Raw genomic sequence first — 19,272 nt, 5'->3', positions numbered from 1 at the left:
GGTTGATGACCCACTAGAATCTCTTCTTGTTTGGGAATGTTGGCTTGTGCGTGAACTGTGTGGTCTCTAATGTTTCTGCCCCGGGACATGGCAAATATAGGTGTTTCCTGAAATATGTCGTGTGTTGACAAAATATGCCAATGTCTTCGTATGGCTGTTTTGATGATGTTGGATGCATCTGATTGTTTTAGTACACAGGTCAACCGTGTTTCCTGCTTGTTAGGCTTATACTGTAATAAAGTGTTACGGTCACTGTACTTAGCTCTTTTATATGCTGCATTGATGGCTTTACGAGGGTAACCTCGGGCAAGGAATCTGTCTGCTAGAATGTCTGCTTGTATCTCAAAATCCTTATCCGTGGAACAGATACGTTTTGCTCTAAAGTATTGGCTGACTGGGAGACCCATTTTGAAGCTGTATGAGTGGTGACTGCTGAACTTGAGTAGGTTATTGCGATCCGTAGATTTACGGAATATGGTTGTGTGTATTCTGCCTTGTTCTATTCTTATGGAAACGTCTAGAAACGATATAGCAATTTTTGAAACCTGTGAGGTGAACTGAAGATTTTGATCTACCGTGTTGATCCATTGTAGAAATGTGTCTAACTGGGACTGTGGTCCATCCCAGATAAGAAAGATATTGTCGATGAAACGATACCAACATTTAATATACTGCCACCAAGTGGAGGTGTATATATGGGTGTTCTCAAAATGAGTTACATAAAGGTTGGCAACCGAGGGTGCCAAGGGCGACCCCATGGGTATACCATGGACCTGGTGGTAACAATTCTCACCTAGCCAGAAGCAATTATTGTATAACACTGTCTCTGCTAACTCAAGTAATAAACTTGTGTTGATTCTTTCTGATGAAAGACGCTGGCTCAATGTTTCTTCCAGAATTTCCAAAGCCCTATGTTGGGGAATATTGGTATACAATGAATTTATATCCATGGTGATCATAATAATGGATTCCCAGTGTATTTGAAGGGTTTCCAAATTCCTCAAAAAATGAGCGGTGTCTTTGATAAATGACGCAGATTTTTCCACAAAAGGTTGCAGAAACGTGTCAATAAAATTTGCCACGGGTTCGAGTACCGACCCATTTTGGGACACTATAGGTCTGTTGGGAGGGGATGACAGGCTTTTGTGGATTTTGGGCACAGAGTAGATCACTGGTTTCCTAGGGTGGGCAACCATAAGATATGATTTTTCTTTGCTCGTGAGCCTAACATTGTGTTCTACTATTTCCTGAACTTTAGACTTAATGGTGTCCGTGGGGTCTCTCGTGACTGTTTGGTAATATTTGATGTCATTCAAATGAACCTGAAGATCTTCTAGATACTTGGTTCGGTCCTGTATAACCACTGCGCCCCCTTTGTCGGCTGGTTTGATGACGATTTCTGTCATTTTATTCAGACTCTGTAATGCTTCCTGTTGTGCTGATGATAAATTGTGCTTACTTCTGTGTGAAGTCGCCTCATAGTCTGCCAGATCTTTCAATACTAGAGCCTGGAACGTTTGTATGTGGGGGTCGACAGGACCCGGGGGGATCCAACTGGATTTGGGTTTAACCACTGACGGGTCCGCCTCCATAAACGTTTTGTCTGTGAAAAATAATCTCAGATTCAATTTACGTACAAAACGTTGAATTGTGATGCGGCTGTCAAACGCTGAATGTTTGGAGGTTGGTACGTAGGAGAGTCCCTGGTCAAGGAGCGAAACTTGTGAGTCTGTTAAGGGAATGGAGGATAAATTCACTACTGAAGTGGCTGTTTTATCTTCAGCTTGTAGCCCTTGACTTGCCGGATGTCATTTCTTTTGTCGTGTTGATCGCGATGAGGTGGCTCCTCCCCTATTCGTTTTCTTGCCTTTCCCTCTACCAGACCAACGGTTGTTCTGCTCCACTGTACTGGCCTGTGCGGCTGAATCTCCCTTGATGTTTCTATCGGGACCACTTTTGGGATAATCTTCTCCTTCATCTGTGTTGCTAGAATTTTCATCTGATGAAAAGGTGAACCGGACTTTCCTAGAGGGTACTTTGGGACCCATCCAGTGGTATACCCTGTCCAGTTTGTAATCCGTTTGATCTCTCTTTAATTTAGAGATTTTAACTGTTTTAATAGAGGTCCTGAACTCCTCTAGTGTGGTTTGGAATTCAGCCAATTTTTCATCTATTGTGGTGACTGTGGGGTCTGTTTTTAATTGCTCCACAATCGTAGTAGTTTGTTCTGTGAGTTCTTTGGTGCTTACCTTGGATCTGGTGATAATCAATAACATCAGATCCAGGGAGCATTTATTAAGTATGGCATACCATGTCTTGACGAATTCCGGATCCTCATTAAACAGCATTGGGTCTTTTAACATACGAAGTCCCCTGGGTATAATTTGTAATTTAACATACTCAATTAACGTCGTTCCGTGAAGTTCTGATCTGATCATTTTTTTTGATAACCGCAGATATTCTTCCCAAGCAGATTCCTGGTTAATTGTACTAGGGTCAGTCAAAAATGACTCTTCTTTTAATACATCGGCTACTTGTGCTTCAGTGAAGCTAAACGTATGTTTCCATGCTTCCATGGTGTGGCGTGAAAAACTGTGACAAACCTAAACAAATCAATGCCACTACTACAGCGATTGGAAATTACAATCAATCAATCAGGAGCTGCTGCTCGATCGCTGGGATGTGAAGGTATTGAAAACTTAAATACCTACTTATAAATGATTTGTTGAAACTGATATTTAATAACGGTTTATGACACCTGCTCTGTATTCAGTGTATACTAATGTTAATAAATTATTTGTGTGATGATTTTAAAAAATTGTTAAGGAGTAGAGGGAAAGTTTCATATAAACTCGTTGGTGTCTCGGCACCACAGTTTTGTGGTAGTATAATCATTAACTAACCCCCTCCTCCTGTGTGAAATTTTTTGCTATAAAAGATTTTTTTCTTTCGCCTATGTGAACTCTTCCGTGAGATAAACGTGGAACTTGTTTATAAAGCCATAACAGTGCTAAATTTAAAGAGCTGAAAATGCTCTGCTTTTAAGCTATTATGGAGTAAAGTTAAGACTTCCCTTTTTGATGTTGGTATACGCTGTCCAATTTCCAACAAGGGTCCCGACACAGTCGAACCGTGTTTCAGACTGTTAGTCTTTCCTCAGGGGTGTGAAACATTGTAGAGCTGCCAACTTGCTGGGAATCTAGATGAACTCCGTTCAATGCAAGCCTCTGGTGAACTTGAGGTATACGGCTCTTGGCGGAGTGACTCTCACTCCGTCACCGGAAGAGTAATTATGTCTTCTGAACTGACCCTTTATATGTGCAGCTGAAAGAGTAAGTTGTGACCAATGACCGTATACGAACTTGATGACGTGATAACGCCAGCGTAATGAAAGATTGATGTGCTGGATTACGACCTGATAGAGAACTCCTATCTGGATGGCTTACTAGCGTGATGACGTAAGCTAGCTGTCAGACTTGCTCGCTGGTGTAATGCCGTCGATTGGTTCGAGAACGAGTATGTTTGAGTCCATCCATATTCTCTAGTCTGATGCTCGCATAGAACAGCATCAATGTGCCATATTAAACTGTTGTTTGACCGGACGGTCAGGTTCACTACCAGAACGCACTATATGCCAACAAGTCCCGTGGACTGATGTACTGGAAATGTGATGGAACTTTACAACAACATATTCCAATTTAGATCGTCATTCATGCCCCGCGGGGCCGCGGTGGATAAAGTGAAAATCCAAAAAGCTTCACGTTGATTAAGTAGTACTTGGATGTCCCCGCCCCTGGGTGGGGCGTCCAAATGTTCCAATACCGTCCATGTGAGATCTGCTATAATATGTCCCTTATCTGTCAGATGTGGCACCATTGGCGCTGTCATTTTCGCTGTATTGAATCTGGACTTGTGTTCTCCCAGTCTCACCTTGACTGGTCTTGAGGTGCGACCGATGTATAACTGGGGGCACGGGCAGATGATGACATAGACTACATTGCTGGATAAACAGTTTGTATTTTGCTTACGCCAAACTTTGTATCCTGAGACAGGGTCTATCCATAGGATACCTTGGATGGTTTGTGCACACCATGTGCAATTACCACATGGTTGATGACCCACTAGAATCTCTTCTTGTTTGGGAATGTTGGCTTGTGCGTGAACTGTGTGGTCTCTAATGTTTCTGCCCCGGGACATGGCAAATATAGGTGTTTCCTGAAATATGTCGTGTGTTGACAAAATATGCCAATGTCTTCGTATGGCTGTTTTGATGATGTTGGATGCATCTGATTGTTTTAGTACACAGGTCAAGTGTGTTTCCTGCTTGTTAGGCTTATACTGTAATAAAGTGTTACGGTCACTGTACTTAGCTCTTTTATATGCTGCATTGATGGCTTTACGAGGGTAACCTCGGGCAAGGAATCTGTCTGCTAGAATGTCTGCTTGTATCTCAAAATCCTTATCCGTGGAACAGATACGTTTTGCTCTAAAGTATTGGCTGACTGGGAGACCCATTTTGAAGCTGTATGAGTGGTGACTGCTGAACTTGAGTAGGTTATTGCGATCCGTAGATTTACGGAATATGGTTGTGTGTATTCTGCCTTGTTCTATTCTTATGGAAACGTCTAGAAACGATATAGCAATTTTTGAAACCTGTGAGGTGAACTGAAGATTTTGATCTACCGTGTTGATCCATTGTAGAAATGTGTCTAACTGGGACTGTGGTCCATCCCAGATAAGAAAGATATCGTCGATGAAACGATACCAACATTTAATATACTGCCACCAAGTGGAGGTGTATATATGGGTGTTCTCAAAATGAGTTACATAAAGGTTGGCAACCGAGGGTGCCAAGGGCGACCCCATGGGTATACCATGGACCTGGTGGTAACAATTCTCACCTAGCCAGAAGCAATTATTGTATAACACTGTCTCTGCTAACTCAAGTAATAAACTTGTGTTGATTCTTTCTGATGAAAGACGCTGGCTCAATGTTTCTTCACATCCCAGCGATCGAGCAGCAGCTACATTTGTCTGTAGCAGGAAGGAGGATGCTAAAGAATGGGGGTGGCAAGAAATTGCCAATGAAATTGACGTCACCCCCAGCAATACAGGAAGTGGGAGGAGAAAATAACAAACTCAATCAACTCAAAAAAGCAGAAAAGGTGTCTAGGAAGTGCAACAAATCAAGAAAGAAAAATTGGAAAGCAATGAATACAAATGCGCAGAGTTTGGGCAATAAAATCCCAGACCTGCAGGCCCTAATGTAACAGGCCGATATAGTACAGCGCACTGTTAACCGGCATTTGGACGCGCGTTTTTGACGCACTAGCTTTACCCCTTATTCAGTAAGAGGTAATAGCACGTTGAAAACGTGCATCCAACCCCTCCAAGACTAATAGCGCCCGCAACATGCAAATGCATGTTGATGAGCCTATTAGTCATTCCCGCACAATACAGTAAGTAAAATGTGCAGCAAGCTGCACATTTTACTTTAAGAAATTAGCGCCTGCCCAAAGATAGGCATTAATTTCTGCTGGCGCCGGGGAAGTGCACAGAAAAGCAGTAAAAACTGCTTTTCTGTGCACCCTCCTACTTAATATTATGGTGATATTAAGTTGGAGGCCCCAAAAGTTAAAAAAAGTTAAAAACAAATTTTAAATGGGCCCGTGGCTCGCGGGTTGAAAACCGGACGCTCAATTTTGCCGGCGTCCGGTTTCCGAACCCATGGCTGTCAGCGGGTTTGAGAACTGATGCCGGCAAAATTGAGCATCGGCTGGCAAACTCGCTGACAGCCGCCACACTTCTGTCAAAAAAGAGGCGCTAGGACGCGCTAGTGTCCCTAGCGCCTCTTTTTACTGCGGGCCATAATTTAAATAAATTAACTTACTGAATCGTGTGCACAGGAGAGTGGCCTGTGTGCATGCTGGGAGAGCGCTGGGAGAGCCAGATAAGTAGAATTTTAGGACTCAGAATTTATACTGATAAGCAGCTGAAAAACTGATATTTACCCATATAATTTGGAATCTAGCTGGATAAGTTTGCGTAACTGGGATGCCTGTGTATTTTAACGTTAAAGTTATACATGAGTAGATTTAACATGCATACATCAGACACATTTATCCCCATATGTCGGTTTTTACATGGGTAAATCAGGATATTTTCTAACATGCACACAGCAATTAAATTACCAGTTTTACCAATTAGTCTACCAGTTCACTCAGCCCATCTACAGGTCATTGAGGCCCTCCTGGCTGTTCAGCCTGAAGTCCTCCCATTTCATCCAGACCTCTCACCCAATCAGTAGTTCACATACAAGAAATTTACAATTATGTAAACCACTTGGGGGGGTATAAACTATCTCTCTGCATGGTCACATAGGTATCCAGTTGATTCAGCCTTCAGGGGTTTCCTTTCTTTCAAGTTGTTAATTTATGACAGTTTACACTTTTCTTCAAAGGGATTTTATCATAAAAAAATAATTTAAATACTTCTGTACCAACCAGATCAAATTTATTAAACTGGCAGTCAAGAATCCCGTTCCTGGAAAACAATCTCAAACGAATACACAAACCAGTTTTTCAGATCACAAATATATTTAAACTCTGGTACTAGATCTTAAATCCTAAACAGCTTTCACACTACTGTGTTCTTTTCAGATACAATGTATCACTGTAGAATTCAACTCTCAAAATGATCTTTGTAACAATTAACTTCAGATAAGTATACTACCATTCTAGTTTCCTTTTTCTTTCACTATAATGTATATTATTTTTAGGGATGTGAATCGTTTTTCAACGATTAAAATTATCGTCCGATAATGTTTATATCGTCTTAAATCGTTATAGAACACGATACAATAGAAATTCTAACGATTTATCGTTAAAAATCGTTAAATCGTGTTAGTGCGCACTAACTCGAGTTAGTGCACACTAACTCCCCGTTAGTGCGCACTAACTCGATTTAGTGCGCACTAACTGAAAATGATACAAATAAACACTTTCCAGGTCACTGAAGGTCAGTTAGGAATGAATATGTGTTCCTATTGGCTGGCTGCCCTCTTATCTATTGATGTTACCAAGGTTACCACTGAGGTGATGGTTGGGGGGATGGGAAATGGAACTGGAAACTAACGAACACCAACAGAAAATGAAACAAAGTGTTCACACTTCCCAGGTCAGTAAAGGTCACTTAGGAATGAATATGTATGTATGTATTCCTATTGGCTGGCTGTGCTCTTATCTATTGATGTTACCAAGGCTAACACTGAGGTAATGGTTGGGGGGATGTGAAATGGAAACAGTTGGAAGCTTGACAAAAAAAGTAATGTAATGATCAGCACTCACGTGACTAGAACTTGTTTGTTTATTATTTTTGTTAGCAGGCACCTGAAATGCTAGTGCATGTTGAATTTGCCAATCACTGTGCATTTTAGAAAGGTGGTCCTGGCTGGAACTGTACACAGTTCAAATATATGTAATTGATTGTTGGTAAGTGTATTTTTTAAGTAGCCACACTGGCACAAGTATGTTTACTTTTCCTCCTACTTAACTCACTAGCTCAGCTTTGGAAGAAGGGCTTCTCTGCTTGTGTGTTGTTTTTGTTTGGTGTGAGGAGAGCAGAAACATCAGATCTTTATTCAATCTACTACAGTCATCTCTTACAGTGCCCTATCCCTATTAATACCAGGAGTGTTGTGATCTTCCTGCACACAGTGCCCTAACCATGATACCAGTCTGAGACAGCTCCCTCCCTGCATTACTAGTGAGAGGCTGGCTTCACAGACAGGGGGGAGCTGCCTGACCCTCACTCCTGACTTCCCCCATGTCCCAGCTAGTGAATGGTGTGTGGGTGAGGGGGGGGGGAGGATGGTGAAGTCTGAGACAGCTCCCTCCCTGCATTACTAGTGAGAGGCTGGCTTCACAGACAGGGGGGAGCTGCCTGACCCTCACTCCTGACTTCCCCCATGTCCCAGCTAGTGAATGGTGTGTGGGTGAGGGGGGGGGGGGAGGATGGTGAAGTCTGAGACAGCTCCCTCCCTGCATTACTAGTGAGAGGCTGGCTTCACAGACAGGGGGGAGCTGCCTGACCCTCACTCCTGACTTCCCCCATGTCCCAGCTAGTGAATGGTGTGTGGGTGAGGGGGGGGGGGGAGGATGGTGAAGTCTGAGACAGCTCCCTCCCTGCATTATTAGTGAGGGGCTGGCTGCACAGACAGGGGGGAGCTGCCTGACCCTCATTCCTGACTTCCCCCATGTCCCAGCTAGTGAATGGTGTGTGGGTGAGGGGGGGGGGGGGGAGGATGGTGAAGTCTGAGACAGCTCCCTCCCTGCATTACTAGTGAGAGGCTGGCTTCACAGACAGGGGGGAGCTGCCTGACCCTCACTCCTGACTTCCCCCATGTCCCAGCTAGTGAATGGTGTGTGGGTGAGGGGGGGGGGGGGAGGAGGATGGTGAAGTCTGAGACAGCTCCCTCCCTGCATTACTAGTGAGAGGCTGGCTTCACAGACAGGGGGGAGCTGCCTGACCCTCACTCCTGACTTCCCCCATGTCCCAGCTAGTGAATGGTGTGTGGGTGAGGGGGGGGGGGGGAGGAGGATGGTGAAGTCTGAGACAGCTCCCTCCCTGCATTACTAGTGAGAGGCTGGCTTCACAGACAGGGGGGAGCTGCCTGACCCTCACTCCTGGCTTCCCCCATGTCCCAGCTAGTGAATGGTGTGTGGGTGGGGGGGGGGGGGGAGGATGGTGAAGTCTGAGACAGCTCCCTCCCTGCATTACTAGTGAGAGGCTGGCTTCACAGACAGGGGGGAGCTGCCTGACCCTCACTCCTGACTTCCCCCATGTCCCAGCTAGTGAATGGTGTGGGTGAGGGGGGGGGGGAGGATGGTGAAGTCTGAGACAGCTCCCTCCCTGCATTACTAGTGAGAGGCTGGCTTCACAGACAGGGGGGAGCTGCCTGACCCTCACTCCTGACTTCCCCCATGTCCCAGCTAGTGAATGGTGTGTGGGTGAGGGGGGGGGGGGAGGAGGATGGTGAAGTCTGAGACAGCTCCCTCCCTGCATTACTAGTGAGAGGCTGGCTTCACAGACAGGGGGGAGCTGCCTGACCCTCACTCCTGACTTCCCCCATGTCCCAGCTAGTGAATGGTGTGTGGGTGAGGGGGGGGGGGAGGAGGATGGTGAAGTCTGAGACAGCTCCCTCCCTGCATTACTAGTGAGAGGCTGGCTTCACAGACAGGGGGGAGCTGCCTGACCCTCACTCCTGACTTCCCCCATGTCCCAGCTAGTGAATGGTGTGTGGGGGGGGGGGGGGGGGGGGGGGGAGGATGGTGAAGTCTGAGACAGCTCCCTCCCTGCATTACTAGTGAGAGGCTGGCTTCACAGACAGGGGGGAGCTGCCTGACCCTCACTCCTGACTTCCCCCATGTCCCAGCTAGTGAATGGTGTGTGGGTGAGGGGGTGGGGGAGGATGGTGAAGTCTGAGACAGCTCCCTCCCTGCATTACTAGTGAGAGGCTGGCTTCACAGACAGGGGGGAGCTGCCTGACCCTCACTCCTGACTTCCCCCATGTCCCAGCTAGTGAATGGTGTGTGGGTGAGGGGGGGGGTGGGGGAGGATGGTGAAGTCTGAGACAGCTCCCTCCCTGCATTACTAGTGAGAGGCTGGCTTCACAGACAGGGGGGAGCTGCCTGACCCTCACTCCTGACTTCCCCCATGTTCCAGCTAGTGAATGGTGTGTGGGTGAGGGGGGGGGGGGAGGAGGATGGTGAAGTCTGAGACAGCTCCCTCCCTGCATTACTAGTGAGAGGCTGGCTTCACAGACAGGGGGGAGCTGCCTGACCCTCACTCCTGACTTCCCCCATGTCCCAGCTAGTGAATGGTGTGTGGGTGAGGGGGGGGGGGGGAGGATGGTGAAGTCTGAGACAGCTCCCTCCCTGCATTACTAGTGAGAGGCTGGCTTCACAGACAGGGGGGAGCTGCCTGACCCTCACTCCTGACTTCCCCCATGTCCCAGCTAGTGAATGGTGTGTGGGTGAGGGGGGGGGCGGAGGATGGTGAAGTCTGAGACAGCTCCCTCCCTGCATTACTAGTGAGAGGCTGGCTTCACAGACAGGGGGGAGCTGCCTGACCCTCACTCCTGACTTCCCCCATGTCCCAGCTAGTGAATGGTGTGTGGGTGAGGGGGGGGGGGGGGAAGGATGGTGAAGTCTGAGACAGCTCCCTCCCTGCATTACTAGTGAGAGGCTGGCTTCACAGACAGGGGGGAGCTGCCTGACCCTCACTCCTGACTTCCCCCATGTCGGAGCTAGTGAATGGTGTGTGGGTGAGGGGGGGGAGGATGGTGAAGTCTGAGACAGCTCCCTCCCTGCATTACTAGTGAGAGGCTGGCTTCACAGACAGGGGGGAGCTGCCTGACCCTCACTCCTGACTTCCCCCATGTCCCAGCTAGTGAATGGTGTGTGGGTGAGGGGGGGGGGGGAGGATGGTGAAGCCTGAGACAGCTCCCTCCCTGCATTACTAGTGAGAGGTTGGCTTCACAGACAGGGGGGAGCTGCCTGACCCTCACTCCTGACTTCCCCCATGTCCCAGCTAGTGAATGGTGTGTGGGTGAGGGGGGGGGAGGATGGTGAAGTCTGAGACAGCTCCCTCCCTGCATTACTAGTGAGAGGCTGGCTTCACAGACAGGGGGGAGCTGCCTGACCCTCACTCCTGACTTCCCCCATGTCCCAGCTAGTGAATGGTGTGTGGGTGAGGGGGGGGGGGGGGGAGGATGGTGAAGTCTGAGACAGCTCCCTCCCTGCATTACTAGTGAGAGGCTGGCTTCACAGACAGGGGGGAGCTGCCTGACCCTCACTCCTGACTTCCCCCATGTCCCAGCTAGTGAATGGTGTGTGGGTGAGGGGGGGGGGGGGGGGGAGGAGGATGGTGAAGACTGAGACAGCTCCCTCCCTGCATTACTAGTGAGAGGCTGGCTTCACAGACAGGGGGGAGCTGCCTGACCCTCACTCAAGCAGAGAAGCCCTTCTTACAAAGCTGAGCTAGTGAGTTAAGTAGGAGGAAAAGTAAACATACTTGTGCCAGTGTGGCTACTTAAAAAATACACTTACCAACAATCAATTACATATATTTGAACTGTGTACAGTTCCAGCCAGGACCACCTTTCTAAAATGCACAGTGATTGGCAAATTCAACATGCACTAGCATTTCAGGTGCCTGCTAACAAAAATAATAAACAAAGAAGTTCTAGTCACGTGAGTGCTGATCATCACATGTCAAGCTTCCAACTGTTTCCATTTCACATCCCCCCAACCATTACCTCAGTGGTAACCTTGGTAACATCAATAGATAAGAGCACAGCCAGCCAATAGGAATACATATTCATTCCTAAGTGACCTTTACTGACCTGGGAAGTGTGAACACTTTGTTTCATTTTCTGTTGGTGTTCATGAGTTTCCAGTTCCATTTCCCATCCCCCCAACCATCACCTCAGTGGAAACCTTGGTAACATCAATAGATAAGAGGGCAGCCAGCCAATAGGAACACATATTCATTCCTAACTGACCTTCAGTGACCTGGAAAGTGTCTATTTGTATCATTTTCAGTTAGTGCGCACTAACTCGAGTTAGTGCGCACTAATCGGAAAAAACGATTTTTAACGATTTTTCAATGAAATAATCGTGCCAAACACGATTTTCTTCTCCTGCCACACGATTTCTATCGTTAAGACGATATGGAAAACGATTCACATCCCTAATTATTTTACTATGCAAGAATTAATTTGATTATAAAAACGGATCCTTTGTGAATCCCTCTTATCTTTTCAGGTATGGAGTAATGCATTTTATCTTTTAATTTATAAAATGTGTTCTTTGTGTGTAATCTATAAAAAGCCCTGTTGCCTTGGGTACAAAAGATCAGACCAATTGAAATTAATTACCTTGTGGATCTACTATCATCCTAGCCATTAAATTTTGTTTTTAATTCAGCAGTTTCCACCTGCTCCTTTTTGCTTTCTCACTCAATAAGAACCAACCTCTGTTGGCCTATGACCTTTCATTTGCAATTGCCAGAGGCTTTTTTGTCACCAGTTTTATATCTCCACCTCAGATCAATCCAGACATTGCAGCGACATTCCTCACAGCCTGGGGCTACAAACTGGAGCCCAGCTGACATGGACTCAAAGTATGGCCAGTAGGGTCAGCATTCTGCAATGACTGTGACTCCCTTCTTCTCCCCCAGGTCACCACAGCATCCTCAGCACCAGCCAGCCCTAAGGAACAGAAAACCCAGCCTGTGAATCGAACCCAGGTCCACTGCATGGGCAGGCACAAAATTGCCACCAAGTCTAAACGACATTCTTATGCATACTACAATAAATGGAAATTTCATTTGCACAAAATCCAGGGCAATTTTTTTTTTATTTTATTTTTATAGCATTTAACATCTTAACTAAGTTAATTCTTACAGAATGAGAAAAAAATGTTTAACAGTAGCAACTTAAACAAACAGACTATTCTTCCATTAATTATTATTAACTACATATATCATAGGAAAAATGGAATCCAATTTAAAGATAACAGCAATCTAAATAGAACAGTTAACATGTGAGAAATTATGTCATCAAAAATCACTGTTTCAACCATCCAAAACATTTTTTTTTCCAGTCAATGAAGGTACTAGGAATGGGAGTCCAAATAAGATCTAAGTTGTTCCCGTGAATTAAACAAATATTTTGATTCCTGGTGAATAATCAGGCAACGACAGGGAAACCTTAAAAGAAATTTTGCCCCTCTATCAGTAGCTTCCTGTCTTATAGACATAATTTTTTTTCTTCTCAACTGAGTAGAGCGAGCAATATCGGGAAATATTCTGATATATTGACCATAAAAATGTATATTCTTATATCTAAAAAACATTCTCAATACTGAATCCCTTTCTGACTGAAAGGCAAATTGCACAATTAAAGTGGCTCTATTTTCTACGGTCATTTCAAATGAACTCTCCAGAAACTGAGTGAGGTTTAATTCAACCTCAGACAGTTTACCTTGATCCTGCTTTTCTGTATGTTGTAATTGAGGAACATAATGGGGTAGATTTTAAAAGGGTTACACGCATAAGTTTTGCGTGTAACCCTTTTTGAAACACCCCCCCCCCCCCCCGTGCGCGCTGAGCCTATTTCGCAAGCCCTGGGATGCGCGTAAGACCTGGGGCTTCGCCAGGGGGCGTGTTGGGGGGTGGCGTGACATTCGGGGTGTTCCGGGGGGGCGTGTTGCGGGCATGGTGCCGGTCTAGGGGCATTCCGGGGGCATGGCTGAGGCCTCCGGAACAGCCCCAGGTTGGGTGATGGCGTGCCAGCAGCCCGTTGGCGCATGCGAGTTACGCCTGCCTCCGGCAGGCATAACTTTGTTGACAAAGGTAGGGGGGGTGTAGATAGCGCTGGGGGGTGGGTTAGATAGGGGAAAGGAGGGGAAGGTGGGAGGAGGCCGAAGGAAAGTTCCCTCCGAGGCCGCTCCGATTTCGGAGCGGCCTCGGAGGAAACAGGCAGCACGCGCAGGGTTCGGCGCGCACAAGTTGCACAAATGTGCACCCCCTTGCGTGCGCTGACCCCGGATTTTATAAAATCCGTCGTACTTTTGTTTGCGCCTGGTGCGCAAACAAAAGTACACGCGGGCGCACTTTAGAAAATCTACCCTGATATGTAGGGCAAATTATTTTAATAGTTTCTTTTATATACATACACACAAACACATCTATATATATAGATAGATAGATAGATAGATAGATAGATAGATAGATATAGATATAGATTTATATAGAGAGAGAGTATATTGGATCTAAGCTTTAAATAAAATAAAAATGATATGTGTGTACCTAAAATGATGAGCCCAATATGACACTAGCATCACAGCGTCTGTACTGCAAAGAGGTATTAAAGTCTGCTCCATATATAGTTCCAGCAAAGAGACTTGAAAAGGTTTCCACACACTAAGAAGACAATGGAAATTCACAGATGATTATGCTGCATTTAGCAAGCTGTTAATTAACAACGGTTGAAGTCTTAAGACACTGACCTCATCATTCTTCAAAATGCATTATGGCGTTAACGCGTGCGATAATGCGTTAATTCATGCGTTAACACCATAAAACATGCGAAAAATGCTGTAGCGCATGGTGCGAATGCAGATTTTTGAGGGGGCGGGATTGGGGAGGAGCTTTGGGTGCGAATTAGTTAAATTAGGGGACATGTCACACCGTGCGATAGCATAATGCATGCTATCGCATGGTCTTAACACCAGAAATAACTATACATGGCATTAAGCTGTGCAATAGGCCTGAAATGGTCATAACGCGATTTGCAATAAATTTTTGGAATTGCATTTTGGCCATTTATGGGCTTGGGGAGGGAGAGTGGAGTGAGAGAGAGTGAAAGAGAGGGAATTTCTGGGGAGGCTTTCACTATGTGCACCTATTTATACCTCTATAGGATGGCCATCTAATAGGTCGAGGTGGTGGTGGTTTAGGGTTTAGGGGCCAGTTTTGCATGTAGAGTGAGATGTACAAACAGCACAATACACCTTAGTGAAGATTTGACTTCATTTGGAGTGAGGAAAGTCTAACAAAGATGAAATTTTGTACTATGTTATCTCACACTAGCATGATGGACTCTATAGAAGTATCTTCCACGTGACTCATTTGCAATTCACAAAGTATCTTTCTTGAAGTCCAATTCTATTGCAAGGGTGTCATTGTTTCATTACATGCACTTTGTATATATTTCAACACTGTTTTATGTGATATCTATACATATTGGGGTAGATTTTACAAAATTACGCACACACGTACTTTTGTTCGTGCACCAGGCACAAACAAGAGTACGCGGGATTTTAATAGATAGCCGCGCGTATCTGTTAAAATCCGGGATCGGCGCGCGCAAGGCTGAGCAAAATCGGCAGCCTGCGCGCACCGAGCCGCGCAGCCGGCCTCCATTCCCTCCACTTCCCCCCACCTTCCCCTCCCTTCCCCTACCTAACCCACCCCCCAGCCCTCTCTAAACCACTCTACCTTTATTCCAGAAGTTATGCCTGCTTGAGGCAGGCGTAACTTGCGCACGCGGGCCAGCTGCCGGTGCGCATGTTCCAGTCTGGAGGCTGGTCCGGAGGCCGCAGCCACGCCCCCAGAATGCCCCCAGGCCAGAACCACACCCTCGGCCCCGCCCCGGAATGCCCCCGGATGACACGCCACCACGCCACGCCCCCGACACGCCCCCCCCCAGGAAAGCCCCGGGATTTACGCGCGTCTCGGGGTTTGCGCGCACCGCTGAACCTATGCAAGATAGGCTCGGTGTGCGCAGGGGGGTTTGGGGTAGGTTTTCGGGGGGTTACGCGCGTAACCTACGTGTGAAACCCTTTGAAAATCTACCCCATTATAAATGCATGACACTACATAGAATTTAGAACAGCAGTGTGATTGAGGAATGATTGATTAGGGCAACTGATAAATATATGTGTGTGTTATTGTGCCAATTTTATTTTTTGAATTTTTATATATATATAACCAACCAAAATGAATATTCTCTTGCCAGATTGTTTGCTGATACATAGAGCAGAAAAATGAAGCTGCCTCTTTGGAATGCTCAAAACAGGAGGCATAAGGAAATCCAGCAGATTGAAATTGACAGCCAGATGACAAGATATCGCTAATTGAGTCATACCTGCATTGGTTGGTCATCTTTAGACAAGGAAATCTCAGTGAATAAAGATGGTGTGCTAAGCTTACAGGCAGATGATAAAGCTGCTATGAGGCTTAATTTGTGGTGAAGATGAGACATACTTTTTACCCTTTTTTATCTTTTATGAAATCATAATCCTTTTATTAAGTTTTTTATTATTTTATTTATTACTAATGACATGTATTAATAAGCATTGAACTAATTTTATTATTGTTTTATCTATTATGCATTGTATTTAAGTTCTTAAATTTTGTATATTTCTTTTTACCATGTTGTAAACCATTGTGATGGTCCCACCGAACAACGGTATAAAAAATCATCTAATAAACTGTGAAACATACAGGAACTGATAGTGAGTCATAGGTTTTAGGTTATGGTTCACTGGGGAACTCATCAGCAGTACTGTATAGTAACTGCTATTTTAAATTAGTGAATGTGTTCATTTTATACTTGTATTCTTTTTATTTCCAGTGACAGTCGCAAAGAATGTGTTTGATATTTTTGAACAGTTCCGGAGTATTGCAGGGCTGAAGATTAATTTTTCAAAATCTGAGGCCCTCGCATTGGACCCAGCGCTACCACAGTCATGGGGAGGACCCTTTTCATTTGCATGGGCCCCTGGCAAGCTTCAGTATTTGGGGGTCTGGATTCCCAGGGATTTGGGCCTAATGTATGAACTAAATCTCTCTGCAGTCATTAGCAAGGTACAGACACAATTAGTAGCATGGTGATCTCTCCCACTTTCTCTGGCAGGTAAGCACTGGTGAAAATGGTACTTTTCCCCAAAATTCTATATGTGCTACACATGCTCCCATGCTGGCTTACTGTCAGCGATTTAAAACGCCTGTGATCCAGTATCTCCAAATTTCTGTGGCGGAGTAAGGCCGTCCGTATCAAATACACCACTCTTGAAAAACCTCGACAGGCGGGAGGGTGTGGGATGCCAGATTTGCGGCTTTACAATGTCGCCTGCCAGCTGAGATTTGTGGGAAAATGGCTGACAGATAATTATCGCTATTGTGAGAAGGGGTTAGTGAGCAGAATGACGGCACACTGGTCTCCTCTTTGTTTGTTACATCTCCAGCCCTCGCAGCTCCACACCTTGGACTTCCCCAAACGGCTGCTGAATCCCTGTATTTGTGCCTGGAGGTGGCTAAGGAAGCACCAGGGTCTGGCAAGCACCACCTCACTATTGATGCCGCTGTTGGGTAACTTGGACTTTCTACCTGGCAGGGAATCCAGCGGCATCTTTCAACATTGGGCCAGTCGTGGGATCGCATTCACTTTTCACTTATATGACTCAGAGTTCCATACCATTTTGGACTTTCAGTCGCTGACTAAGGATTATCATCTATCCCCACGTCATTTCTTTACATACCTACAAGCCCGTCACTATCTGCAGTCCCTCTCATGGACAGCGGAGGTGGTGGCCGCGGAAACTGACTTTGCAACTAAAGTTTTTGATGCAGCCTGTCTCAATAACACCATAGTAGGATGGAAAACCCTAGGCCAGGCTCGTCAGGAACGTGACTTCCTGCAGCCGCTGGGGCGCCGGTGGTCTGCCATCCTGACCCGGGATATCACGGAGTATATGTTGAGTTGCCTTAAAATTCTACACACTCAAAACCCGGATGTAGGGCTTCGTGAACTACAATTCCAGATTCTTCACTTGGCCTATTATGACTATGTCCGCCATTTCAAGATGGGTCTCACCGATTTTCTGCTTTGTATCAAATGTGGCCTGGAGGAGGGAACTTTGCTACACCTTCTCCTGCAATGCCGGATGCTCATACGGTTTTGGGAAGTTGTGCTGGACACCATCACCCGCTGTACAGGTATTGCCACCCATGCCTCTGCCGATAGTCTGATGACCCATCCTTTCCGTATGCTGCCGCCAGGCAATCACTCTGAGGCAACATTTGGGCGAGTGGCCGCCCTGTTAGGATGCCGCACGATCTTGTCGGTGTGGGTGGAACCTACAACATCCCCTTCCGCAGCGGCTTGGCACTAAAGGATGGCAACGTTTGTGCAAATGGAGCGCATGGACTGCACTGCCGGAAACCGCAAGCGGAATAAGAAGTACGAGGAGTGCTGGCAGGTGTGTTTCGCTTTGCTACACAAGGAAATACAAATTGGACTGTTGGAAACTGGTTATACTATATTATGGAACTGAATTCCCTGGTCTCGGGGGGGGGGGGGGGAGAGAGGGGGGCTGCCGCTGCTTGTTTGAGGTTGTATTGATGACTGCATGGGGAGGGCAACAGGAGTGACTGCGGATGCTGGAATGAGTGCGGTTGGGATGAATGCAGGGGATGAGTCTACCACTTGGGATGACAGGCTGGGAGAGTAGGGGTTACTAAAAAAAGAGGAAAGCGGGAATTGCATTGTATGCGCTCAGCTGATTGGTTTGTGCTCTTGTTACTGTTTGGACATACTGTCTCTGTTGTGCCGTGCCCTGTTGGCACTGACTGTACTATACTGCCCTCTCTCATCATATGGATGCATATTCTTGCAGTTAATAAAAACTTTTGAAAAAAAAAAAAGAAAACGGCTGAAGGGGGATCTGATAGAGGTCTTTAAGATCATGAGAGGTCTTGAACGAGTAGATGTGAATCAGTTATTTACACTTTCGAATAATAGAAGGACTAGGGGGCATTCCATGAAGTTAGTAAGTAGCACATTTAAGACTAATCGGAGAAAATTCTTTTTCACTCAACGCACAATAAAGCTCTGGAATTTGTTGCCAGAGGATGTGGTTAGTGCAGTTAGTGTAGCTGGGTTCAAAAAAGGTGTGGATAAGTTCTTGGAGGAGAAGTCCATTAACTGCTATTAATCAAATTTAGTTAGGGAATAGCCACTGCTATTAATTGCATCAGTAGCATGGGATCTTCTTAATGTTTGGGTAATTGCCAAGTTCTTGTGGCCTGGTTTTGGCCTCTGTTGGAAACAAGATGCTGGGCTTGATGGACCCTTGGTCTGACCCAGCATGGCAATTTCTTATGTTCTTATGTTCTTAAGGGATATTAATGAGAAAGCGTGTCTTAAGAAAGCATGTCTTACTTTGCAACTCGGGGAGTTTTGAGTCTTCTAAGTGCTTTCCTCCATCCTGTAATTGCCATTTTTAAGGCAGACTGGAATCAAACTGGCTGCCATTTTCAGGAAACTTGGAGGGTAAGAAGGTATAAAAATTACTGTTTAAGCACCAGGGTGTAGCACTAAGGGGGCGCACAAAGGGGCACAGCGGTGATGCAGAAGTGGTAGAGAATCTTGTCCTGGTCCAACGCTTGCGCTTATGACGTCCTCGGGGCCCTTGATCTCAGGCTGGAGGCAGAGTCAGCAGCCGAGGGGGGAAGCAGCACAGCGGATAGTTCGGGGCTGGGATGGCTGAAGGCAAGCTTATTGTATGAAATGCCCTCCTTCTGAAACAGCACTGGAAATTCTTCATTTGATAGCATTTCTGGACTAGACAACAGTGATATTATAAGCAAAATACTCTTAATAGAAAAAATAATTATTTCCACGGATAAAAAACAGACTGGGAC

General features: G+C 46.0%; 1 protein-coding gene across 1 annotated transcript in view; it reads left to right on the top strand.

Moving 5' to 3' along the window:
* The window catches only part of LOC115086107, an 80,872-nt gene extending 62,970 nt beyond the window's left edge, over window positions 1-17,902 (top strand). Inside the window, exon 2 of the mRNA XM_029592631.1 lies at window positions 15,584-17,902. Coding sequence (XP_029448491.1) covers window positions 16,671-17,741 — 1,071 coding nt within the window. The 5' untranslated portion in view covers window positions 15,584-16,670 and the 3' untranslated portion in view covers window positions 17,742-17,902. The remainder of the gene's footprint in view (window positions 1-15,583) is intronic.
* Window positions 17,903-19,272: the final 1,370 nt, after the last annotated feature.

The sequence above is a fragment of the Rhinatrema bivittatum genome, chromosome 2, assembly GCF_901001135.1.
Source record: "Rhinatrema bivittatum chromosome 2, aRhiBiv1.1, whole genome shotgun sequence".
NCBI classification, from domain to species: Eukaryota; Metazoa; Chordata; class Amphibia; order Gymnophiona; family Rhinatrematidae; genus Rhinatrema; species Rhinatrema bivittatum.
This window is presented reverse-complemented; position numbering and strand designations above follow the sequence as displayed.